Source organism: Elgaria multicarinata, chromosome 6 (assembly GCF_023053635.1).
Source record: "Elgaria multicarinata webbii isolate HBS135686 ecotype San Diego chromosome 6, rElgMul1.1.pri, whole genome shotgun sequence".
In the NCBI taxonomy this organism is placed as follows: Eukaryota; Metazoa; Chordata; class Lepidosauria; order Squamata; family Anguidae; genus Elgaria; species Elgaria multicarinata.
The window spans coordinates 74,830,576-74,857,741 of record NC_086176.1 but is presented as its reverse complement, the minus strand read 5'-3'; the positions used below and the strand labels follow the sequence as shown (position 1 = coordinate 74,857,741).

Sequence of the window (27,166 nt, the reverse complement as noted above, 5' to 3'; positions counted from 1 at the left end):
TTATCTGTGGTGTCCATAATCCCAGCCCAATTCAGGCAGATATCAGCAGCCAGGTTGGCAAGAATTTAGAGCACATGTGGTAAGCCTCAGTCCTCCGAGTAGCTTGTCCATTTCCTTGGGTTGCATAACCTGAAAAATATCTATAACAGACTAGACAGTGCCCTAGTTGTATCCATCTCTGACTCTGTTAAAATTATGGCATCCATGTCAACATGGATACAATCAATTTTAACTACGAAGTGGTCACAGCTGGCCTCCATTGGACAACACTGTGCAGTCACAAAGGTAGCAAAGAAGCAAAGTGTCTATCATCACCACCACCACAGAATAAGCCCCCCCCCCCAAAGTTCTTACTTGTGTTTGGTCGTATTATTATGAGTCTTTTGTCCCTTGTGCTCAATTTAACAAACCATTTTATCACCTTCAACTCCACAGTAAACCAAGGAAGTGATAGAACTCTGCAATCTGGTTGAGGTCATTTGGTAGTGATCATATGAATGCCCCAACTCATCCCCTCATTCCAAGCAGACAGCAGGAGCTCAGCAGGACCACTAGCTAAAGCTGCAAGAAAATTTCCCAGAAAGATAAGAAAACCTGGATTTATCCATCTATGAAAGTGGCCCTTCAAATCTGTTCCCCCACCATTGCAGATGTTATAGGTATATGAAAGTCAGTTGTGATCAAGCTACTAGTCCTGATGGTTTGTGCTACCTCCAGTATTGGAGGCAGTATGCTTATATTCACCAATTGCTTGGGAACATGGGCAGGATGGTGCTGTTGCACTTGTGTCCTGCTTGTGGGTTCCCTGTTGACAGCTGGTCGGCCATTGTGTGGACAGAATGCTGGGCTAAATGGATCCTTGGTCTGATCCAGCATGGCTCTTCTTATGCGTTTAGGTTCTTTTGTAGTTTTATAATACCATATGAAAGGACCTCCACTACAATACACTGTTCCACAAGTGTAAAACACTCTTCAGAGATCATTGCCAGCCTATCTAGAAAATTATTCCAGAGTACAATGACCCATGCCATTTCTTCACAACATGCCCTAAGAACAATAAAAAAAAAACCTGACTTCTAAAGGCACACAGAAGAAAGTTAAAATACCAGAAATAGCATGGCCATATTATAGGATTCTCAAGCTGTTTTGATTTGAAACATGATTACCTATGAGAATCTCCTAATTGGTTTAGAAATGAAGTGACTTCGCTCAAGTTTTAGAAGTGTTGTAAACTGTGATTTGACTGTGTATCTTGAAATAGTTACACAAAAATATTGAATAATCTAGCAGATTAAAAAATGAGTTACAGTTCTTCCAGTTAGGGTACTTTTGCATAAATTCAACATCCAAACCAGAAAAAAATATCTGGTAATTAAATAAAATTATAGGCAGTTCAAAAAGCAAAGCTTCCTGATACCAAAGCAGGCGGCACTGACACCTGCAGCTACAAGTCAATTGAGAGTGTTAAGTTCTATGAAGAATTACTACTTTCAAGCATGGCTGGTGATTTTGGACAGCAGCACTTAAGAAACCTTCAATCAGGTAGTTCCACCACCACACATTTTATAAAGCATCCCCACTGTCAAAATTTGTAGGAGTTTAGAGAGTCTAACCTTCGTAAAGGTTACAAATGTTGAGGTTTGGGTTTGATCGTTCTGTTAAACATTTTTGCTCCTAACAGTAGAGCTCATTGTCCCAATTACAATTAGGGCAGAATTCACGTACTCAGAAACCATTCTTTAATATGGTGATTTGCTGAGATATAATCGTCTAAAAGCTGCTTAAATAATGAATTTTGCTATATAGATCATATGTAATTAAGACTGCAATCCTAAACACATTGCTAGGGAGCAGGTACCACTGAACCAGGCATGACCTAGGGCCAAACTAAATAGGACATTACAAATGAGAAATTTATACATATCCTAAATTTCTGTTCTCAAAGAAAGCAGGCAGACATTATTATTTTTTTAGATATCCCTTCCCACTAGCTAGGAGGCAGCGTGAACTGGCTGACTCATTCCTCCTTGGGAAGGGCCCCCATTTTCCTCAGATTGGAATGGAAAAGATGCATGAGCCCAGTTAACAGTAGAATGCTAGGAAATAAACAACTACATGCCAACTGGGCTGCATACCAGTAAATACATCCAAAAATGACTTCCAGATATAGAGGCAGAAGGATTTCATTCCAGGAGACCCTAGGATGAATTGATCTTCCAAACCCCAGAGAGGTGCAAGACCATCCTCCTGTCTTCTGCAAGAGTAAGGATTTACAGTAAGTATAACATTCCTGATTTCTCTGAAGAATGTGTGTGTATGTTTGTGTGCTGTCTATTCATATGTGTGTATCTAAATAGGTTTTATATTATATATAATATGGCATTTTTAAGGTTTTTAATTTTGTAATCTGCCCAGAGAGCTTTGGCTATTGGGTGGTATAGAAAGGAAAGGAAAGGCAGAAGGGCAGTTACTATACTTTAGTATAGTATATAGCAGAGAAAAAAAATGCTCAGATTGTGAGTCTTTACTGTCATAGAACTCTTTGTGAGATTTGCCTTCTGAATGCTACATCAGCAGTTGTAAACATGTCCACTTTGCAATGCTTTGTAAACATCTGCACTGAAGCCAAGTTGTTATTTGGAGGCTGACTGCCCTGGTGAGGCAGTCCATGTCCAGCCATCAAGTCAGAGACTCTTTCAATGTTCTTGTGATCCAAATGAATTTGTGCTCCTGTCTGGCAATCTCGTCTTGGAAGGACCGAAGAAGTTGTTAGGTGAGTGAGGCTGGGGGACTGGAATGGAATTTGGACCACTCTAGCATTTCCTGGCAGGACATCATCATAACCAAAAGTGTCAGTAACAAGAGAACTACGTTTCCAAACCATGCGCACGGCATTCTTGGATGGCAGATATAGACATGTTCCAAGAAACTTACGGTTCTGAATCTGTGGTATGGGAGAGGTAGAGGATATCTCGCACTATTTACTGTATTGCCACCTATATAAAAATCCCATGGAGAGATTCCTGGGGCAGATTTTGGCATCCTTACAGAGGGTAAGTTCCTATGTGAAAATTTGCTGGTTATTGTCAGATTGCGACCCTCATGTTACACACAACACAGCTCTGTTTGCTAAAGCCACCAAACATATTCATGCAATCACTCTGAATGCTATTGCAGTGGACTGTGCAGGCGATTCACTAATTTGATTTCTGTTATTGTACGGTGATATTCTGTTATTGCATGGTCTATCAAGCTGTTCTCTTTGTAATGGCTATTAGTCAAATACAAGATGTGATGATGATAATCTGAGTTTACACCTTCTTCTGTCAGCTCACCATCCTCACTGAGGAGTCCCTGAGGAAGCCTCTGAACACCCTGGAGAGAAATCCTGACAGTGCTATTCAAGCCTTAATGGCCAGTACTCCTTAAAATTTCCTGTAAACACAACTGATCCTCAGTTGCAGGTTGCTGCCCCTCATGCTATTCAGGTGTTGGATGCGAGTGCCCACCCCTGAGGCTGAGCTTAAGGGAAATCAGAATTCCAACTGGATTATTTGGATCAAGAAGGACTACTAAATGAAGATCTGTGGTTCCTTCTGAAGTATTTATGTTTTGGGTGGCTTTTTGCAGTCTTTTAATGGGGTGTGGGTGTGCGTGTAAATAACTTGCTGTTTAAAGTGTGTCTGAAGAGTCAGCTTCCTTGACCTCCCCTGAAATAAGCCAAGAATTCTGGCTGCACCTGATCCTCTTTAAGATCTGGAGGTGACAGAGAAGACTCCCTAGAGCAGCCTCTCTCAACCTGGGGCGCTCCAGCTGTGTTGGACTACAACTCCCAGAATGCCCCAGCCAGCTCTGCTGGCTGGGGCATTCTGGGAGATGCAGTCCAACACATCTGGAGTGCCCCAGGTTGAGAACCACTGCCCTAGAGGAAACCTCCTGGCTACCCATATGTTTGTTTGTTTGTTAATTACACATCTATACCTCCAATAGCCAAACTCTTTGGACTGTTCACAACAATTAAAACCATAAAATACATGTTTTCCATGCCTTCTTGATCTGCCTTGTGCGGTTATTGCCAGGCTAGTACCAGATCTTCTCCTCTCACTGCTCTTCTCTGCCATTCCCATTAAGTAGCTTGGGGGATGTATATGTGGAAAGATTTTCATCAAAATGTAAGCAGGGGACAAAAGGGCTGGACTCCACTCCCACCTTACTGCTATCCTGATAAAGATGAACTTCCCCAGCAGCTTCTATTTGTATCTTTAAAAATATTTGCTTATTAAATGCAACTACACATTTCATCTCACATCCAGTTTGGCCCTTGCATCTAAGTAAACACGTTTAAAAATGGGCTGCACATTCATTAACCTGACGAATATTTATTAAAAAAATATTTATCTGTATACAGAGTGTGAGAATCTTAGGGACTACGACCTGCTTTTAAAACACTTAACAAAATCAATTCAAATTTTATGTTTGGTCTTTACAGCAATTTGCTAATTTTTCCCAAATTTTGTCAATCCAGTTTTATTCTCATGACATTGTCTTTCTCCCACAATATCTTTCTGTTTTATTTTCTTGCATTGTTTCTTTCACATTCGCCTCAGAAAATCAAGTATCACTTGTCTTCCAGCACTTCCTTCCCCTTGTTCGTATTTGCCACATCCTTTCTTTTACTTCATCTCCTGCATCCTCTCCTCTCCTCCTGTCACCCAGCTTCCAACCATCTATCCTAGGTCAGAAGCAATTACAATCTCCCACTGGTGCTGCTTTCTATTTGTAACATGTGCTGTGTCTCGGCAGCAGTGAGCACTTCCACAACCTGATACAGCTGAGAAGAAGAAGGGCTTCCAGCCAAAAAGGGATTGAAGAGCAGCTGCTGCCTGTGGTTAGCCACACGCAGCAGTGCTGTGATCAACAGTGCAGCAGACCTGCTGCAACTAGAAGAGATAGACAGAAGCAGAAAAAAAGGAAAGGATGTCTGGAAACAATTGGGGATTTAGCGTTCTCAGTACTACGGCCTATGTCAGAAAAAGTTATCATTCTCTGCAGTGTGAAAGGAATCTAGTGGTAATTTAAGGCTTATTCTAGCAGAACTTTGAATAGGAGACTCAAATGCCTGTCACTTTAGGTCAGAATGGTCCTGGAGAATAACATATTTGGATAAGGCTCCTACATCCTTAGCATCTCTGATATTTTTTCTTAGCTTACTTAAATTTGTAGGACACCATATCCAGAAGGCTTGTGGTAGATTACAGCAATTTGTAGTAATAATATATAAGGATACAGAAAGTAATTCAAATAGATAAAACCATGACATACCATTGGGCTCCACAGATGTTACTTCTTAATTTATCAGCTATTTCTATAACATAAACTTCTCTGTTTATTCTCACCCATCCTTCCATAATGTCCCCTCACCCTCATCCATTTTCTTACTTGTCATTTAACTTCCCTTACTTAGGCAAACAATGAAAATCTTTTATCATAAAATAGGTCTTACAGCTTTATTTGATTGCCCTCATAGCAATGACGGGATAATTTGGACTAGGCTTTTTATCCTTCCAAGAAGTTCAAATTATTACCACGACGAATCTTGATTTCACCTGATCAAGAGATCTGAATGTGCACTCAATAGTTTCTCCAGCATATTCTATTTGTAATTTCCATCATAGCTCACTACTGTGAATTGAGAACATGCCAGTCAAGACACTTTTTGGAGAAGGGGTGAAGTGATTAAAAAGTGATTTGAACATGTGAACTTATGAAACAGAATACTGTCTACAATGACCAGCACCTGCAGTACTCCAGGGTCTCAGACCTAGCTCTTTTCCAGCCCTGCTGCCCAGGATTCTTTTTAAGTGGAGATATAGGGGATTGAACCTGGGACCTTCTCCATGGCAAGCCCTATGGAACATCCTCGGATGAGAACTGTCTATTCTGAAAGGCAGCTGCTGCCCGGCATCTGACAGAGGGCTTTCCTGATCCTGATCCCTTACAAAAAGTGAGGGGACTGATGGAGACTGAACCTAGGACATCCTATATGCAGAGTACGTACACTATAATTGAGCTATGGGTCAAGATTGTATCCATAAGCCAAGCTGAGAAGTGCTTATAGAGACAATTATAGAAAAATCTTTTGTCACTCATGGCTCTTCTGCAAACCACATGACTGTGGTCCATATGTCTAGCATTTATAATATCTAATTTTTTATAATACAGCAAAAATGTGACCACTGACGTTAACCTATCTGATTTGGAATTCCTCCCTCTTGAATTTGATACACAAATATGAAATTTATCTCTCTGGACAGTAAAACAGTACGTGTAGATTGAAATAAAACTCTGTAATCTGCTGAACTGTTGAAACTTACTATATTTTGTCACAACATGCATTACTCTCGTTCTACATTTTTACCTTTGCACTTTGCTGTATGTAACCGAGCAACATAATTAACCACTGGTAGGAAGTGTTTATGTTAGTTCTCAAAAGGTTAAGAAGCTGATTATAACTAAAATCAGCTTTGCCTGGGGCTTTGGGGGCTGTGTGTAATCAAATTAGACAGGAAGGGCACAATGTCACCTAACACAAACCAGTGGCACCTACCTCTTTACTTTGACCTTGATCATTTAAAGTTAGAGTTTATCTTATTACCAATATTTTTAAAAGATTAGTTTCTAATAAACTCTTTTTGATAGAAGTAGCATCAGCCAAGATGATTTTAATGAATAATGCAATGTACATGGCCCAAGACAATTGGAATGGCTTCATTTTTTACCAAGTAGCTTTTCACTCTAAATAAAAAACCTTTGACACCTGATCCTAAATATCTGAACTGGTATCCACCTGTCACATTGAAATAATAAAGGATTACACAAAAAAAGTGTGTACAAAGAAAAGATGTTTAAATTTTTAATAATAATAAAACCTTTAAGGAACATATACCTTCAAGAATTTTATGCACAAATCCAAGAACTAATATTTTCAGCTACCGTTTGAGATTTAATTTCAGTATATTTTTTATAGCTACAGCCTAGTTTTACATAAAAGAAAAACAGTAAACACAAATGTGAGTTCTTCAACTCCATTGCAACTGCATTTCTTAGAATTAAAATGACCAGTTTTATCTCATAAAGAGTTAATGCTCAGACTGATTATTGCTACTAACATATTCACATGTAGTTAGCCTGTCTTGCTTTGTGCTGCAAGACATATTAAAAACAACAACAACAACAACAACAACAACAACAACAACAACAACATTCCCCTCTATATTTTGATGAGCCTCAAATGACTCTGTTGTTCATACTATGGACAATTTATTCCAGGGAAATGTATTATATTAAGAAAAAATCCTCAATAATGAAGGAAATATTTAAATTCAAAGTGATGTGGCACTTGATTCTATAACAACTGTTTATTTCAAATATACTGACATTTTGATTGCATAATCAGTCAGCCTGGAAGCATTTCCCCTGCTTTTTAAAAGAAAAAGCATGTTATTTAGACAGAACATACACTTGCCATTCATATTTTAGATCTAACAATAACTTCCTAGGCATTTTCCCTCTTTTCATATGTGAATTCGTAAAAGACACTGAATGTATTGCATTCATTCATTTACACCTATTACAGATCATTCATCTGAAACAGTTAGTTAACAGCCAGCAAGTTTCTGTACTTTAAATCTTCATTTATTGCTGCAGACCTCCATTATGTGTGCAAGAAGATTAGGATGTAAAGCCCTCAGAATGAGGTAGGAGTGGTCATGACCAATAGGTCAGCACAGAACTGGGCCACTTCTGCCTTCCAAACTCAGCGATGTGGAACTAAGTGTGGCCAAACAAGTAGCTGGTTGGACTCTGGCCAAGAGGCTCAAAATTGCTGACTGTTGCCACATTCTTTCAATTTTAATAAAAGGACTGGCTTAAACATTTGCTAGAGTGCCAGCTGCATTTGCAAACTAAAAAAGGAGTACGAATGAAGCAAAGACATTCTCCTTAACATATGATCACTTCTTTTGCTTGTAATTTCTCTTCATTGCAACAAATAGATGTAAATGGATTAATGGCAGAGCTCCAGAAAGCATGTCACAGATCTCTACTGAACATATAAACTGTTCTATAAAACATATTCAAAGAATCTCACTTGCTCCTAACTTTCTGTTAACATATCATTTACAAGAGAATTTTTATTTCAAGATTAATGTTCCACTTGAACAAGTCTAGGCATAAAAATTCCCAATCAGAAAATAATAACATACCACTTTAAATATAATTTTAACACCACAGTAAATTACTATTTACCTTCTTATTTCTGTAAAGGGGATAAAATCCACTCCTATACTATTACACATGAATGGGTGTGCTAAAATAAGTATCAAATATTAAGACTGAAAACTTTAATCAACAAATCCCCGCAGTTAATCAACTAAATTTAATTGCAGTTTTAATGAGTGAGTCTGACCATAAGCAAAAACTCTGTGACTTCTGAAAGGTCTGCTCTTATGCAGGTCACACAGATCTATCAACTTCATCCTTCCTATACCAAATCTGACAAACAATAAACAAGCATTTCAAAAAGGCCCACTCATTGAGGTTTTTAAATATATACATGTATTTAACTGATTGATTAAATCGATTAAATTAAAAGTCCAGACAATTAGTTGATTTAAAAAGCAAACGGTAATCAGTTGGTAGCATTATCATAAGATTATATGCTACCACCCGGACAGCTTCGGCTATTGGGTGGTATAAAATTGTAATAAAAATAATAATAAATAAATAAATAATAAACAAGATTCTACTCCTATTTTTTTAAGCTAATATTAAGGAAAATACAGCAACAAGTTATTATTAGTGAACAATTGCACTACAAGATTAGCACAGACTCAGTGCACATTAACATATGCCCTTGAAAATAAGTTACTGTGAAAAACCTCCACCAACAATTTTATGGAACAAATTTTGAAAAATTCTATTTTAAAGACTATTTGGGTGAGAACAATACTGCACTCCAGTAGTGTTAACAAATTACTCATTGTTTTAACTATCTTTCTCAAGAATTATTATTATTATTATTATTTATTTATATAGCACCATCAATGTACATGGTGCTGTACAGAGTAAAACAGTAAACAGCAAGACCCTGCCGCATAGGCTTACATTCTAATAAACTCATAGTAAAGCAATAAGGAGGGGGAGAGAATGCAAACAGGCACTGGGTAGAGTAAACAGGCACAGGGTAGGGAAAAACTAACAGTATAACTAACAGTCTAAAGTCCGAGTAACATCAAGTTTTAAAAGCTTTAGGGAAAAGAAAAGTTTTTAGCTGAGCTTTAAAAGCTGAGATTGAACTTGTAGATCTCAGATGTTCTGGGAGAGCATTCCAGGCGTAAGGGGCAGCAGAAGAAAATGGATGGAGCCGAGCAAGGGAAGTAGAGGCCCTTGGGCAGGCAAGAAACATGGCATCAGAGGAGCGAAGAGCACGAGTGGGGCAATAGTGTGAGATGAGAGAGGAGAGATAGGGCGGAGCTAGACAGTGAAAAGCTTTGAAGGTCAACAAGAGAAGTTTATATTGGATTCTGAAGTGAATTGGAAGCCAATGGAGAGATTTCAGAAGTGGAGTAACATGGTCAGAGCGGCGAGCCAAGAAGATGATCTTAGCAGCAGCGTGGTGGACAGAAACCAACAGACTGATGTGAGAAGAAGGAAGGCCAGAGAGAAGAAGGTTGCAGTAGTCCAACCGAGAAATAACCAGTGCATGAACAAGCGTCTTGGCAGAAGAGACAGACAGAAATGGTCGAATCCTGGCAATATTATACAGGAAAAAGCGACAGGATTTAGCTACTGCCTCAACATGAGGACTAAAGGAGAGCGAGGAATCAAATATAAAGCCAAGACTACGAGCTTCATTGACCGGAGTAAGCGTAACATCATTGACAGTAAGAGAGAATGAGAGGTGAGGAGAAGGTTTAGGAGGAAAAACAAGCAATTCAGTCTTAGCCATATTAAGTTTCAAACGACGATGAAGCAGCCAGGCTGAGATATCTGAAAGACATGCTGAGATACGATCGTGAACATCAGGAGAAAGTTCCGGAGATGAGAGATATAATTGTGTATCATCGGCATACAGATGATATTGGAGGCCATGAGATTGAATAAGCTTACCCAAGGGCAACATGTATAAAGAAAACAACAACGGGCCAAGCACCGAGCCTTGCGGAACCCCTACTGAAAGTGGAAAAGAGGAAGACGAGTTGCCATTAGCCAACACGCTGAAGGAGCGACCCGTTAGATAGGAGGCAAACCAGTTATAGACAGAGCCACAAAGTCGAAGGTCATGGAGGGAGTCTAAGAGAAGATCATGATCAACCGTGTCAAAGGCTGTGGTTAGATCAAGGAGAATAAGAACGGAATAAAGGCCTTTAGACTTGGCAGTAAGAAGATCATTGGTGATCTTAGTAAGGGCTGTTTCAGTGGAATGCAAAGGACGGAATCCAGATTGAAAAGGATCCAGAGCAGAGTTACTAGAAAGAAAGTCAAGACAGCGAGAGTAGACCACACGCTCCAGGACTCTGCCGTAAATACTAGTTCTCTAGTAATTTGTTTAATAAAAGGCATTGTCTATCAAAAGCAAACTGATCATGTCAATTGAGGAATAACTTGCAGTAAAATGCTGCCCTGACACATATCATAGGATGCTTCATTAGAGCAGACAGATGAAACTGCAAATATGTAAATCACAATAATTTGACCTCAGTTTTAATGTACAAAATTCCCCTTCTGTTGCTTGCATATCTTTATTTGAGGCTAAGTTAGTGCTTGGAATAATACTCAATTCAATTTGTCTTTACTTTTCCCTCTCTCCCTCTAAACAGAGGATAGGAAGTAGATGGGTATAACTTAGTGAAGCTGCTAAGATGAGATGTTGGCAGGGTGAAGTGGTAGATTTTAGTAATAGCTGTAAGCTGTAAGTGGTTCTGAGCTTTGAAGTCAGTATAGCTTTGATGTAGTACTCCCTTAGTTAATCGCAAGATAGTCTTGAAAAGAAAAGACTTTCCAAATACTATTCTTAGTGTCACTGCTTGAAAAATCCTTGTATGATTTCCCCCCCCAGTAGAGATCTTCAAATCTGGCCTCAGACTACTTTCTCCTCTTTCATTCTCATATATTTTTAAAAGGACTTTAAAATTTAAATTGTAATTAAAACAAAGCCTTGTTTGGCTGGCTGTGTATTACTTTGCAATGTGACTTCAGGCAGTAGGCCTACAGTGTTCAAACACATTCAGAAAGCATATTGCTGGGACCTCACAGCATGAAAAGGTGGGAGGGGGGCAGACATTTCCCCATATGTTCCTCTCTGTGTGTCTAGAAGGGGTCCCTAATATCAGAAATACGCATCATAAAAAAGTAAAGTTCAATGTCACGTGGAGAAAAGCAATAAGGGACCAGTACCTTAACCTTCCACCTAGATTAAGTTTTCATTTAAGGCAAATTATGAAAGAAAACTCATGGAAACATGTGAAACTCAGAAGAGTTAAGATTTACTTGCAAGAAAATCAAAGTTATTTGAAAGTACCAGATCTGAAAGCAGCATTCATTTTTACTGCAAATAACATCAGTATTAGGCAGCTAAGAGTGGCAGAAACGTAATGTGGTCTGTGAAATAACACAATGTTATCTACTTAACAATGTATTAAAACTTCGTCTGTACTTAATTTTAAATGTCATATAGAAATCAAGCTGCACAGTGTAGCAAAGAACTGTTTTTCTTAGTTCAGTGTTGGCAGAACAAGAATGTTAAAGCGGTTAAACTATAATCTTTTATCTGCAGTGAAGGGCTGATAATATGTGCACATTTGTACATGAACTCTAAAATGAAGCTGCCATTCACAAAGTTCTATGCTCATCTAAACAGACGGGAATAAAGAACATGGCATGTGACCAGTAAATTATGAGAGAGCAACACCTCAAGGTTAGAGGTCGCTGAAGATTTCAACAAATCTCACCAGATATGGCAACAGATTAAGCAAGGAGACAGATTGCCCTCCAACCTTAACCTGTTAAGACCTTTGAAGTCTTATGGTGACCTCTATTCTGCTCTTTCATATTAGTTGTTAGTTACACTAATTACAGCCTAATAGTATCCTGGTGCCAGACATTTTTTTTCTAAAACCATCCAGTGAAAGAATATCAGAAAAATGGTGACTGCTCCAGCCAAATTGCAATGAGCACATCACAAGCACTTACCCCCAATTTACAACAGGCCTTGTAAACTTCTATAGACAACAACAATGGGGAAGACATCAATAGCGTTGTGTAACTTTGTGCAATGCATGCATGTCTTACTGCAAAGAAATCCATGTTGGTCTTAATGTAAAAGCTCAGATTTTTTGGACAAATGGTTAAGAAAGCCAACATGTCTCTTAAGTACAAGTTAACTTAAAATTTAATAAACAAAAGGAACTTGCCCTTTGTTAGAAGCATCCATATTTAGTATTTCCATCAACTTTGAGAATATGAAACAAAAGAATTCTTATCAAATTAACTTATCAGAGCCATGATGATTTAAAAAACAGAACAAATTCAAGACCCATCACTATCATCATCATCATCATCATAATAATAATAATAATAATAATAAGGTTTAAATATATATTGTGTGGTGCTAATTCTGCATTAATGCAAAGAAGCTCATGCAGTGGGGGGTCCCCCCTCACACACACACTTCCCACTGCCGCTCCTAAATCCCTGAAAACCCCCAAGGAATGGCTTGGGATGTGAGGCACATGGCTGCAATGGGGGGGCATCACCTCAAAGTGGGTGAAGGCAGTGTGAGCACCAATCCCTCTGCAGTCCCACCTCCCGGTCCGTTTCTGAGAGTTCCCAAGCTTTCAGCAGGGAGAGACTTGCACAATTGTGCTCCCCCCCCTTGTTGTCCTGAGTCACCTTTGGTTGTTGGTAGATCCAATGATATTTCGGAGGTAATTTTTAGTTTGTGATAAAAACTTTGGATGATTAACCACAGTGACTAATCATTTAACATCTGCAGACCTATTAATAAGTAAAAGGAGAAATGGAGAAACTTAAAACACTTCTTGACAACCCTTCTTCACACCCAATTCCATTGGGTGTGAAAAACTAGTCATATGGATCTAGTCAATTAGCCACATTTTCTTTCCTTTTACATTAAACTTAAGAAATAAAAATAGAAAGGATATTTTATTGTTTTGTTAAATCAAAAGCACATATGCACCACTGCATCTATATCTAAATCTATAACTATTTAGCAATAAGATACATAGATATTGGGAAACCTTGGAGTCAATACTGCAAAATGCTGTTTGCATGCAACTTCCATGAAGAAGAATCAAAAGTTCTTGTGGATTGTGCTTCCCCTGCAACCTACAAATCTTAGCGTAATTTAGTACAACATTATTTCACCTAAAACATGTAGTCTGTCTTAGAGGCACAGCTAATGAACAAAGGACAACATCAGGGTTTACTGGGCCAGTTTGTAATGCTTCACAGATACTGACCTGGTCCGCACACAAGTACACAGTTTGCAAGTACTCCTGGACTTGGCACTTTCAATGGAGGTACAAGTGTCATGAATGGCCAAGAGTACATTTTACCAGCTTCAGCTGGTTTGACAACTGCAGCCTTTTCTAGAGAAGATAGATTTTTGCCTCAGTGTCACACGTCTTGTTATATCCAGGCTGCATTACTGTAATGCACTCTGTCTAGGGCTGCCCTTAAAGATGGTTTGGAAGCTTCAGTTGGTGCAGAATGCAGCAACAATAATTGCAGGTTATAGAAGCTACATTGCTGGTTACATCACGCCTATTCTGTTCCACTTACACTAGCTGCTTATTTGTTTCCAAATTTAAGCCCAATTTAAGGTATTGGGATTAACCTTTAAAGCACTAAACAATTGGAGCCAGGATATTTGAAAGACTGCCTGCACACAGATCAGCATCTGAGGCCCTGCTCTTTGGACCATCAGTAAGAGCTGTTAGGCTGGCGAGTACCAGGGACGGGGCCTTTTCTGTGGTGGCCCCACACTTTTGGAATACCCTTCCCAGGGAAATAGGTTTGAGCTCTTCCTTCTTGGCCTTTAGACAGCTCTAAAGACCCTTTAACTAGTCAGTTTGTGAATGATTACAGTGCTATAACTTTTAATCCACTGCCGTTATTTTAATGTTGCTTTTATTTGCTGCTGTTATTTTTCTTTGATTGCTTTATCTGATCTATTGGTTTATCTGCTGTTGTGATTTTTCTGTGTAATGTTTCTGTATGACCTTATTATGCTGTTTATTGACTATTGTTAACAGCCTTGGGAGGATAATCTATGCTGAAAGGCAGTTTAAAAATCCGTTGAATAAAGAAATCCAAATAATTGGGCACCCTAAAAGTATTTTAAACTACCCTAAGTACGATCACAGCATTTACTCCTCTTTCATTGCTAAATTGATAGCCACTATGTTCTGACCCCCAAGTATGTGAAAAAGCAGCAGAGTGAACATAGTAGCCCAACACTCCTCTCTGAAAAGTTCGAAAGTAATTACTGAGTACCTGGACCCAATTTGCATGAAGCCTATCCATATGATACAGCTTGTTTACCACAATGGTTAATCTGGCTTTGTGCCTTGCTAATCCATCAAACTCCATGAAATAATAATTCCTATCTCCCTAACTAGGCCTATGAAAGAGTGTAATGCTTATTCATCAGTCTGGAAGGTTTCCATTACAGCATTTGTCTAAGGTAACAATAACTAACTGTATAACAGTCTACAACGTTAACAACCTTAAGCAAGATACACAGATAAAGTGCAAATGTACTTTCCAATGCTAACTTATATAGTTTTCTTGAGTAACATTCAGTTTTCACAAGATACACTTCACAGACTGAGAACATATTTTCTAAATTAAGAAAAATGCCAGATCATATAGCCACAAAGACTTACACAGAGCAGTAAATGAAATTAACTTGACAGTTTAAACCTCTTAAAACTGTTGTTTTAAGCTGCCTATAGATCTGGATATGCATCACTGCATAGGTTTACATTAGTTCACATTTCCAAGATAATCTTTTGCAACTGATAATTGCTCCTTCATTATTATTTTTAAAAGATTCTTTAGTTCAACCAGGTATTTCAACCTGGATGCTTCAATTACTGGGAGAAAGTATGTTGTTTGGTGTTATAAATACACATATTTCAATTGCTTTGAACTTCTGTCAAAAGTTTTCACATCTGTACTGATACTTAAGAAACCAAAAAAGAAAAGAAAAAAGAATTTGAAGTAAAATTCCAAAAGTATTGGCATTCTAGATAATTTGTGTTTCAAAAAAAGTGGATTATAGCAATAAACCGACAGTGACCTGCAACTGAAAAGATTTTTCCATATGTGGATTTGTTAGAGTGAGGATGCAACAGGTTGTATGCAACAAATCCACCATACTAACTTGTCTTTGCACAACCGTTGGGTGCATGTATGTGCATGTTCAAGTGAATGTGCACATGATACGCCAGCTGAGCCTCTTCCTAGAGTCGGAAGACCTAAATATGGTAGTGCACGTGCTGATAACTTTGAGGCTTGACTTCTGCAATGCACTCTATAATAGGGCTACCTTTGTACCTAGTCCGGAAACTTCAACTAGTTCAAAATATGGTAGCCAGGCTGGTCACTGGTACACCTAGGGGCAACCACATTACACAGGTTTTAAAATCTCTTCACTGGCTGCCAATTAGTTTCTGGGCAAAGTATAAAGTGTTGGTTATCAACTTTAAAGCCCTACATGGTTTGGGTCCAGGCTACCTGCGGGATCACCTTCTCCCGTACAATCTGCCCCGCACACTCAGGTTCTCTGGGAAGAATTTACTCCAGTCAACAAAAACAAGGCTGACAACTATTACCCAGAGGACCTTTTCTTCTGCTGCTCCCAAATTACAGAATGACCTGCCGGGAGAGATTCGTCAACTTAACAGTCTTCCAGATTTTAAGAAAACTGTAAAGACTGATCTCTTCCGGCAGGCCTACCCAGTTGAATTTTAAGATGCCTTTTAATATTGAGCTGCTTTTAATGTATTAGTTTTAAATGTTTTAATCAATTATATGTATTTTATGGCATTTACATTTGTGTTGTATCCAGAGGGAGAGGCGGGTAACAAATAAATATATTATATATTATATATGATGATGATGATGATGATGATGATGATGATGATGATGTGCGCACATGACGTAGAGGAACAGTCTCAGTATTCCCCATCCAAGCAGATTAAGACTGCAATCCAAGAGAGACCACCTTCTCCTGTGTGGGCTGCCCTGATCTTTACGTTCTGAGGGGGAGACATTGCTCACTGTACCACAGCCTACTGAAATTCACTTGGTTGTGGTGCCAGGGAGGGCCTTACTCAATAGGACTTACTTCAGGGTTATAGTGATTGTGCTGTAACTCTCTGACAGCCTCAAAGTGCTGACCCTCTGGTAGATGTTATGAGAACATGAAAGAGGGGTGTGGGGATATAGTTCATGCCTACTTCCTTACTGCTTAACAAGAGATTGGGGGTGTACGAGACTTCACTCAAAAGCTTTGTACAGTGTTGATTTCCTATTTGAAGGAAGAAAAGAGACAAGGGATGAAGGCATTCTGCATTTTTCTTCTGCTTCTTTGGTTCGCTTGTCTCCCACAATTTGCTAAGGTCTAGGCCTGCTTATTACTTAGAAGAAATGTCCCAGTTTTTATCTAAGGCAAGGAATACTATGAGGTTTCATAGCTTGCCTTGGCTGAATACAATAGGTTCTAAATCTTCGCTTAGAGAATATTTTTCATGGTGCTCGAAAGTTCATGTGTTTTATAAGCTTATTTATACAAATAACTTTCATAACAGTTGTATGTGAATGAACAACAACAACACAATCATTATGTAAATGTGTGCTATACGGAAGTTGTTTTTTCTTTGTCTTTGCATAAATATAGTATAACTTCAGGGAAATAAAGGCAACTCGCTTCTGATTCCTTCTACATTAATATGATCAGTTTAGTTGACAACACAGGCTAACAGAAAGTAACAATAGGATTCACATATCACTTCCACAGAAAAGATCAGAACTTTAGAATGTAAGAACTTTCCTTCATTTTAAGAGGCATAACATGCACTCATACTTGCAAGAAAGGTATCTAAAATGGGGAGCTGCAGAAACTCCACCTGGCATTCCTAAGGCAGTTCCTCCTCCGATCTCAAAGTAATAATGATTTCTTGCAGCTAAAGAGACATAAAGCTAATTCACACTTGCAGTTTACCAGTCCACTAATCCACCTTCAGATGAAGTGTGAACCCAGCTGCTCAGGAGTAATTGTCCCTTAATCCTTAGCAATTTGCACTTCATTAATGAAGTGAGAGTTAACCCTTGCTACTCCCTCACTGAATTGCATGCAGATCCAGCTCCATTTCTGGTCCTCCGCCCACCCCATTTCATAGAGGTGGAGCTAGGAGGACCATTTTAGTCTACATTGTTATTTCTTCTCTTGAAAGAAGCACGGTATATATAGGGATGCAACACCAAGCCTAGGTAACCCACAAGAACAGCAGTATCCCATAGTATCCCAATGGGTGAGCATAGACATGGCAAGCACAAACAGGATACAACAGGAAGTTTTACTGCTTAGGGACAAGCAATATATTACCTGACAAGGTGTTAAAAATGTTCATTTCTCTCAAAGTAACTGCAGGTACGTAATCCTTAGATAATGTGCTTTTAACAAGTTAACAGATGTGCTGATCTGACTGTTCTGTTTCCACAGCAAAATCCTTAAAAGCAATTGTGTGGGAATCAGACCGGATCTACACTACTGCTTTAAAGCGTTTTAAAGCACTTTATAACAGTTTTGACAACTATATGTGGAGTGTGTCCTGGGCCCCAACAGTTGTCAAAACTGTTATAAAGCGCTTTAAAGCAGTAGTGTAGATCCTGCCAAATTTAGTGGGTCTAGTGTAAGCAGAATAAAGAAGGAGCCAGAAACTTTCTAGTTAAGAAGTAAGTTTCTGTCTGAATTCTGAATAAAAATAAACCTGATTTCAGTTGCAGATATGGCAGTATAGCTTGGATAAACTGCTATATTGTATGTACAAGAGAAAAATAATTGACAGGAGACGAAAACATGCTTTATAGATTCACTCTTTAGAGATTCACAACAGAATGAAACTGAATAGGAATAAATGCCAAGTTCTACAGCTAGGAAAAAAAAACCAAATGCACAGTAACAAGATTGGGGATACTTGGCTCAGCAATACTACAAGCAAAAAGGATCTTGGAATTGTTGTAGATCACAAGCTGAATATGAGCCGACAGTGTGATGTGGCTGCAAAAAAAGCAAATGCTATTTTGGGCTGCATTAATAGAAGTATAGCTTCCAAATCATTTGAGGTACTAGTTACTGGTATTCAGCACTGGTTAGGTCTCATCTTGATTATTGCGTCCAGTTCTGGGCACCACATTTCAAGAAGGATGCAGACAATCTGGATGGGGTTCATAGGAGGGCAACGAGGATGATCAGGGGTTTGGAAACAAAGCCCTATAAGGAGAGACTGAAAGAACTGGGCATATTTAGCCAGGAGAAGAGAAGACTGAGGGTAGACATGATAGCGTTCTTCAAATAGTTGAAAGGCTGTCACGCAAAGGAGGGCCAGGATCTCTTCTCGATCATCTCAGAGTACAGGACACAGAATAATGGGCTCAAGTTACAAGAAGCCAGATTCCGGCTGGACATCAGGAAAAACTTCCTGTTAGAGCAGTACAAAAATAGACCAATTACCTAGGGAGGTCGTGGGTTCTCCCACACTAGAGGCCTTCAAGATGCATCTGGACAGCTATCTGTCAGGAATGCTTTAAGGTAGATTCCTGCATTTGGCAGGGGGTTGGACTCGATGGCCTTATAGGCCTCTTCCAACTCAACTATTCTATGTTTCTATGATTATATGATTTCTGCATGATAGTCCTTAAAAAAAGTTACCATGTCTCCCCTTAATGTTTTCTTCTCCAGGCTGTTAGTTAAAAGGGAATTGATTTGGAGGTGATTAGAATGAGAAATTAACTCATTTGCCTTCTGTGAAAGGGTTTCTGTTGCAGCAGCAAATGTGGGAGCAAAGGAATGGCTTTGTATTTTGGGGCTCAGACTCCACCTCTAAATTGAATCCATGTTGTGGTTTAGATCAAGTATGGCTCCACCTAGTCCAATGTTCTTTTCACAAAGGTAGTGTGTCAAATGACTTTGGGAAGCTGACAAATAGGAAGTTCCCCTATTGTTTGTCTCTACCACCTTGTATTGATATAGTCAGTCTCATCTGTGGCACAAGCTGGCCCTCCTTAATATAGACCACCAGCTATTAAGAAGAATTCAGGGGCTCTACAATCATTGCAGCTTGCATGTTAGAGTAATGGCTAACGGTGGCCCTTCAGAAGCTATCCCAGTTAATAATGGTATCTGCCACTGCCAGCCCCCCTTCTATTTAACATGTATATTAAGGATATAGTTTCCTCCCTATCATGTCCAGAGTTTTTCTCCTCCACAGCTGAGAGATAAAGATATTTCCATTTTATTATATATACTGATGATGCCATTCTTCTCTCATATACACAGTGGAGTTGTGTAAACTCTTGAGACCCCTAGGTGTATACTGTGGAAAAGAACTTTTAGATGTCAATCACGCTAAAACTAAAATAATGGTGCTCAGAAAGAGAAGGCAGAAATATCGCTGGCAGCTAGGCACCCAGCGACTGGAGCAAGTTAGTTCCTATAAATAACTGGGCATAACAATGTAGAACTCTGGATCTTGGACTACTCATCTGAAAGCCACTGTATCAATGGCCAACGTAATTTTTCGGTATGTGACTAGACATGATGGTAGGCTAGTGGCACTCCTTCTTGAGCTTTACAAGTCCAAGTTATTGCCCCAGCTATTTATGAAGCAGCTGAGTGGGCTCACTTAAATATTGCAGAGCTGAACTTAGAACAACATAAATTTTAACAAGAGCCCTGGTTCCCTAGATCTACCCCTAGAGTGGTGGTACACATGGAGTCCACTTGTTGTTCAGTGAGAACTTCGGCCAAGAAAGCAGCCATTCAATACTGTCTCAAGATAATTTCCCAACAGCTCCTCCCACCCCTCCATCTTAATGGCATATGAGGAAAAGGACCCAAATTCATGGGCTACCAAAACGTGTCATCTTATATCTGAACTGGGATTCTCAGTGGGTTATTTGGCTGCAAAGGGCTATAATGGTGTCCGATTGGAAATTGCTGATTTTCAGGATACCACTACACTAATGTATAACTGACATTCTAATATATTGTATAAAAATATTATTGTATATCCTGGAAAACTGCCCCCATATTTGGCCTCTACTTGTCCGCATGGTCTCAAGGGACTTTTAATCAAATGCAGACTGAACACTTTGCAGCTGATGGAAATTAAAGGGCAGCATGCTAGCTTACCAAATAGAGATGGAGAATGCCCCAATGGCTGTAGGAAGATAGAGGATTTCCCCCATTTTCCCCTGGAATTCTCATTGTACTCAGGTTTAAGAACTCAATATCTCGACTAACTTATTGATATTAGAGATGAAAATTATATTTTTATAAACAGGAACAGATAACTATGCATGATATTGAACTGCTCAATATACCAAGCCGGCCTTGGGAAGGGGAGAAGTTTCGGCTATTGGGCGGTATAGAAATGAAATAAATAAATAAATAAATAAATAAGTTTTTAATCTGTCTGCTGTTAGTATATGTCCCTTGAGTTATTTTAATTAATAATTATTAGTTCTATAGCGTGTCCATAGGTTGATATTATTGATTTATTTCATCTTATTTTAATTATTGTTTTATTATGTGTCGGACTTGTTTTTAATGGCTGTGTGCCAAGCCTGTTTGGCTAATGCATAATAAATTCATATTCGTATTGAGACAGAGGCCACAGCTAGACCTAAGAATTATCCTGGGATCATCCAGGGTTCACCCCTGCCTGCACACTGGTTCCCCTGTGTGTCACCTAGGTGAACAGGTTTGACCCCTGGACGATCCAGGGATAAACCTTAGGTCTAGCTATGGCCAGAGAGAAGGGGTGCTTAGGCTCAGGCAAGCAGTTTGCTGAAAGACAGTGAAAAAATTGACTCATCTTTTTGTGAATAGCTGGCCCCATGCTACATCACAAACTGTTTTCGAAACTCCTCTCAACTTCAAAAGCTTTTAACATGTCATGTGCTAGTTTAATATTTCTTTGGATCTCGGCCTTATTGATCTTGCTAAAGAAAGAGAATTATTTCATAATCATCACTAAAATTCTAGCAGCTCCATATTCTGATACTATCTTCATCAATAGCAATGTTCAGTTATTATAGTCAGTACTCCATCCCACCCACACCCACTTTGCTATTTGGTATCCTATAATATTAATGTCAAATTCTAGATTCACTGGGGAATTTTGATAGAAATTCCCAGCATACACGGATCCGATTAAATTAAACTTTACAACTTTTTCTCATGCTTTATAATGTTTTGTGCTTCTATGTTACAGTAACTCATAAATTAATCAAACTCAATGAGAAAAAGCAGGAAATCAACAGTATTGCAGTATATATGCCCTATAGCAGCCTTCCTCAACCTGGGGCGCTCCAGATGTGTTGGACTGCACCTCCCAGAATGCCCCAGCCTGGGGCATTCTGGGAGTTGTAGTCCAACACATCTGGAGCGCCCCAGGTTGAGGAAGGCTGCCCTATAGGAAGCAGAAGCAGGCAGCTAGAAAAATAACACAAAAAATGAATAATACCAGCTTTTAAGTTTCATCGCCGACTCAGAGGTAAAATAGGAGGGGGGGAAAAGACACTTCACCACACTTCAAATAAATGGCTTCCTCCTGGATAAAGCTTTGCATACCTGCAGAGACTCGTGGGCAGTCAGGTAACATGGACTCGACTGATGCATCCAGAGGTTCTGAACTCGAGACCCAATTGCAACAGTTCTGTAATTGAAGAAAAACAAAACTGAATCAAGAACATGTATCAAATGCTTTAATTTTTACTCATAGTGTAGAGGCTCAAGGACAGGAGTCCTAATGCCTGAGCAAGTCACAACTCGACTCTGTATACTTAACATTCGGCTTGCACCCACAGCAGAAGCAGCCACCAGCACAGTTGTATCCATGCATGAACTCTGCCCCTGGGGACACACCTCTCTTGAAAAACATATTATGGGGCTTTTCAACCAATTGGAGCCAGACAACCTGGCAATACCATGTCATAGCATCACCCAGTAATGAGGATGGGGAGGGAAGGGAATAGATGGCTACCATACTATCTACTGTGGCATGTCAGTATTTTGCTGCTGAAACTAAAATAGATTTAATATCTCAGGCTGTAAATCTTAAATAATACTTATTTCTGAATTTGATTTATGAATTCCATTGAATTGGGTGAACTTAGCTTTATGCTCAGTCACCTTACTGAAATTGGTGTGGCCCACATTAACTGCCCCACTGAGAATACGAGGGATAAAAGAGAGATGGATTACAAGAAACTGAATGTGAATCAGATTTTGGATAAGAATAACTTAGCATGAAATGTAACACATTTCCCCCATTAATTGGCTTTTAATTAAGAGTAACTTAGCTCTTGTTTACTTATGTAATAGCCACAGTTTTCTAGGAGTGATGGCTCAATATATAGTTGAGAGAATGGCTGCTAATGCATCTAAATGAAACTGAGTTTTCATCTTAATATTGGTAGGTTAAAAGGTTAAATTATCACCCTTTATGGAAGTACGATGTGTTCGTATTTACATTTTCCTGTCCAACTATCTTTGGCTAAATAGCTCCAATTAAGTTCTGGTTAACTTTTCAACTTAAATTCAGAATGTATATATATTCAACATTCATACTTCTAAAACTGTTCAGTATTTATTTCATTAAATATTTCATTCCTAAATATCTATTGTAGAATAAAAGAATCTACACAGCCTTTGTTAAAATGTGAAGAAATTTTATTTCACTTTTCAAAAATTAAGTAATTATATTAAAACAAGGGGAGGGGAAGAAAGATTTATTTTTAACCACACTCCCCCGTCAATTAATGAATGAATATGTTAACAATTATTTTTATTTAAGAATTTGATTTAAAAATCCCATTAATCATTGTTTCAAAATGGCCGATTGTTCTTCTGGAAAACAAGCATGTATTGTATATTTTTAGATGCCTGCTGCCCTAGTTGTGCACCATGGAATCCGTCCTCACTGTGGAAAGATCCTTGACTGGTAGATCAAGTGTCTTATTGTAGTTCCTTAATTCATTCTGTCTGGAAGAAGATGTCAGCTGTGTTGCAGTGAGGAGAGAATTTCAAAGGCTCCAATCCCCACCAATAAAGGCAGAGGAACGGCTTTTGAATAGATTTGTCAAGGCAACCCTACTGTTCTGGGACCAGGGAGAGCAGGAAGAACATAAAGGAAGGGTTGCTGCATGAGATTAGAAAGTGAAGTTCACAAAGCATGGCAGATTTTTGTAAGGAACAGTAGATCAGTGAAACTATTGAACTGAGTGAAAAACCCATGAAAACATTTAAAAATATAACTGGCTACTGTGTTTGTTATCTTTTTACTAAACAGTTGAGATGGTAATATTTCTATATTTCACAAAGGCTTTAAGAGGCACATTTGCATGCCAAGTTTTAATTAAAAGCCGAATGTGGAATTGTAACTTAGCAGTGAATTACAAAAGCAGTGGAATTTTTATTAAGTATTATATCCATTTGATATAGGTAAAATTAATATTACTACTGATAGAACATTACATCAGAGAATTTGAGATAATACAGAAGATTTGAACACAATTAACTAGTTTTATATACAATGTGCCACTTGCCTGTAAGAACTAAGTATTCTCAAATGCAGAGTGAAGATATGAAAGTGTAAGATTTGTTTTATCAGTCATCACAGTGCCTAATAAATTAAAAATTATGACTTCTATTGGTACTAAAAATAGGCAGTCCACGATACAGAGTAGATAGATGCAATGAAAAATTGCTATTTTAACTATTAATTCTTTCAATGACAGCAATTAGCACTACACATACAAAGCAATTGAGAGACGATTTTAATTATTATTCATTCTACCTCTAGACCAAAGCCTACTGAAGTAAAAATATACCCAGGTGACATGCTGTAGTTTTAGTAACTCTTAGAAAATTCACATACTGTAAAAATACTGCTTATATAAGATTCTTTAACATCCCATCCATATTTTAGTTCACTATTATCCTTATTCTTTAAGATCTACTCTCTGAGAATGAAATAGAAGATAATGAACTTGCCATGTTTAAATGTATTCGAAGAACTATTAATTATCAGATTGAAAATGGGAAACTTCCCCCCCACCCCCAGTAATATATATTTAACATTCTGAGTTCTCATCAAGAAACTCTGAATCTTCTGACAAATCTTTAGGTTTTAGGACTTTTGTGTATTTTAGATCTGAGTTTTCAGCCTATGGCAGGATCTACACTTCTGCTTATAACGATTTATAATGGTTTTGACAACTGTTCAAGCCCAGGTGGGAATCTACACTGATGTTATTCTAACGTTTTGAATGGGTTACTGTGACGCACAGCGTCACGTGACCCTGTATCTCTAACGTTGTAAATGAGTTGTACTTACTGGTTCTATTTCGTTGTCCCCTTTCTTGTTGCTTAGTTGTAGCGCTGCTACTGATCCATGTGCCTCTTCCTCTTCTCTGAGAGTAGCAGAGCTGCTGGGTTTGCTCCGCCCACTTCCTGTTCTCCTTCCTTTGCTTTGCCCCGTTTGCTATCTTATCTGCTACAGCAGTTGGAGCTTTATCACACCAGCGTTATACTGTGCAATCACTGACAATTGCATGCAAAGGACTCAGAAATTTTCCACCTTAGAATCTGCTTTTATTGTGAAGTACTCCCATGCATCCTGCCTTAATTGTGCTCCTTTTGCAAAAGATTCGCCCTAATTCCGAGGCGCTGCTGTGGGCGCAGGAGCAGGATTTTAAACAAATGCTTACATCTGCATAAGCTTTATAGATAAAGACACCAAAATTGGCACAGTAATAGATATTAGGGAGAGCTTTACGCATACCAAATTTGAATTGAATTGGGTCGTCCATTGATTTATGATTTTTTTTTTAACATTTCCCCCCACTTTGCAAAAGAGCTGAGGAGCGCTCAAATCACTTCCTGGTAAGCAAAGGATCACTGTAGCTCCATGCAGGAAAATTAACACGGGTCTCTGCTACCAGTCCAAAACTCTAACCAGCGGGTTAAATGGTATGTTTGAAATAATCTCAACAGCTGGAGCTGCCAAAAACAGGCCTCCCCTTCACTGCTAAAACTTTTCAATTTGGTCACCCATCCAAACCCTGACCAGACCCAGATCTTCTTAGCTTCAGCAAAGTGGCTGGCTCCTATGCATTCAGGCTATTCCCTGGGACTTGTGTTAAGAGTTTGTGTGTGCTTATGACTATTGCCCTGTGGACGGAGCAAACCGAGCAGCTCTGCTTACTCTCAAAGAGGAAGAATGGAAAGGATTGAACAGTGTGCCCTGAAGTATCGTTACAGCTAAATGTAAGTAACACTAGTGTGCCCCGTGATACAGAGAACCAATACAGAGAACCACATTAGAAACGGACACTAGCAATGTTATAAGACTAGTGTAGATCTGACCCAGGACACATTACATATACAGTTTTCAAAACGTTTTTAAAGTGTTGTATCCTGCTTAGTGTAGATCGGGCCCAGGTCTTAGGCATTTCTCCCAATGGTCATTGCCTACAAGCTAAAAGGGTAAGTCAAAAACAGAAAGTCTACTTTCAAAGTAGACTTTCTATTTTTGTCTTAACATTATAGGTTTCCACTCAAATTCAACTCTTGTTAAAGAACTGAATTAAACAGCTATCATTGGATTAGATCCTATGGTACTCCTCAATTAATGTAAAGGAAGGGCAATTTCTATCAAATTCCCCCTCCATCTATAGCCCCCCACAACGTATCTTACATCATTCCCAACAGTTCCCCAACTCCCAAGATTCTGCAGTGCATGAGGAAGGAGGAGATGGAAAAGTCCTATTCCATTCACAGAAGGAAGGTAATTGTCTAAGCCACTGTCAAATATTGCCATTGTTTCTAAATTAAAAATAGAAATATATTACAATAAAGAAAACATTCCAATTGGAAAGCTATAAGTTTAAGAAAAAAATGGAATTTAGTGCATCTTACATTACAAATTGTCTCAATTTTCAGGCCAGCATTCCCATATTTAAAAGGCATACTTTAAAAGTCATAGTCTGTATCGTCCCTGGGTCCAGCTGAGAGCCCCCTTCCTTCCTGTCACTGCTGAGGCCATCAGAGGGAAAAAAGTGGCAGTCAGGCACCTCTCCATCGTGCCTGGGTCCAACTCCAGCTCCAGCTGAGAGCCCCCTCCCTCCTGCTACCAACTGTTGCTGCTGAGGCCATCAGAGGGAAAGGAAGTGGCAGTCATGCATCCCTCCATCACGCCTGGATCTGTATGGGGCTATTAGAAGGAGAGGAAAAGGTAGCAGCTGCTGAACTTTGCAACTAAGAATCTAGTTGTGCCTGAATCTGCTTCTCCCCACCCCTCCTCCCTCCCAATCCCCTTTCCTTTTGTGTCATTTCTTTTTTAGATCGTATGTTTGTGGGCAGGGATTGTCTTAAGAAATATTTTTGTAAGCTGCCTGGAGAGCCTCTTTTTAGCTAAAGGGTGGGATAAAAGTGCTATAATAAATATCAATAAATAAAAAGTATGCATTAACTACATGCCTCATAAGTTCCCTTATGTACAGTCAAGAGTTTCTGTGTCTAATTTCTGTTGTTTTATACTGTTGTTTTTATATTCTTGATGGTTTTAAATTTTGTATACTTTTTAATGTTCACTGTTTTAACTTTTGTAAACTGCCCGGGAGCTTCGGCTATGGGGCGGTATATAAATTTAAAAAATAAATATAAATAAATAAATAATGGAACACTCCAAAGTTTCAAAACAGGATTTTAACTATGGTGCGAGGGGCTGTTTGAAAAACTATTACAAGTTGCATTGGCAGAAAGCCCCGTGGTTTGTTTACAGCCCCT

The 27,166-nt window shown here is 38.9% G+C and overlaps 1 protein-coding gene across 5 annotated transcripts in view; it reads right to left on the bottom strand.

Annotated features, from left to right (window-relative positions):
- The window catches only part of ARB2A (ARB2 cotranscriptional regulator A), a 289,998-nt gene that overhangs the window by 71,291 nt on the left and 191,541 nt on the right, over positions 1-27,166 (bottom strand). For all 5 annotated transcript variants that reach the window (XM_063129606.1, XM_063129611.1, XM_063129610.1 and 2 more), the window contains one exon: positions 21,947-22,031. In XM_063129606.1, the coding sequence (XP_062985676.1) occupies positions 21,947-22,031 (85 nt within the window). The remainder of the gene's footprint in view (positions 1-21,946; positions 22,032-27,166) is intronic.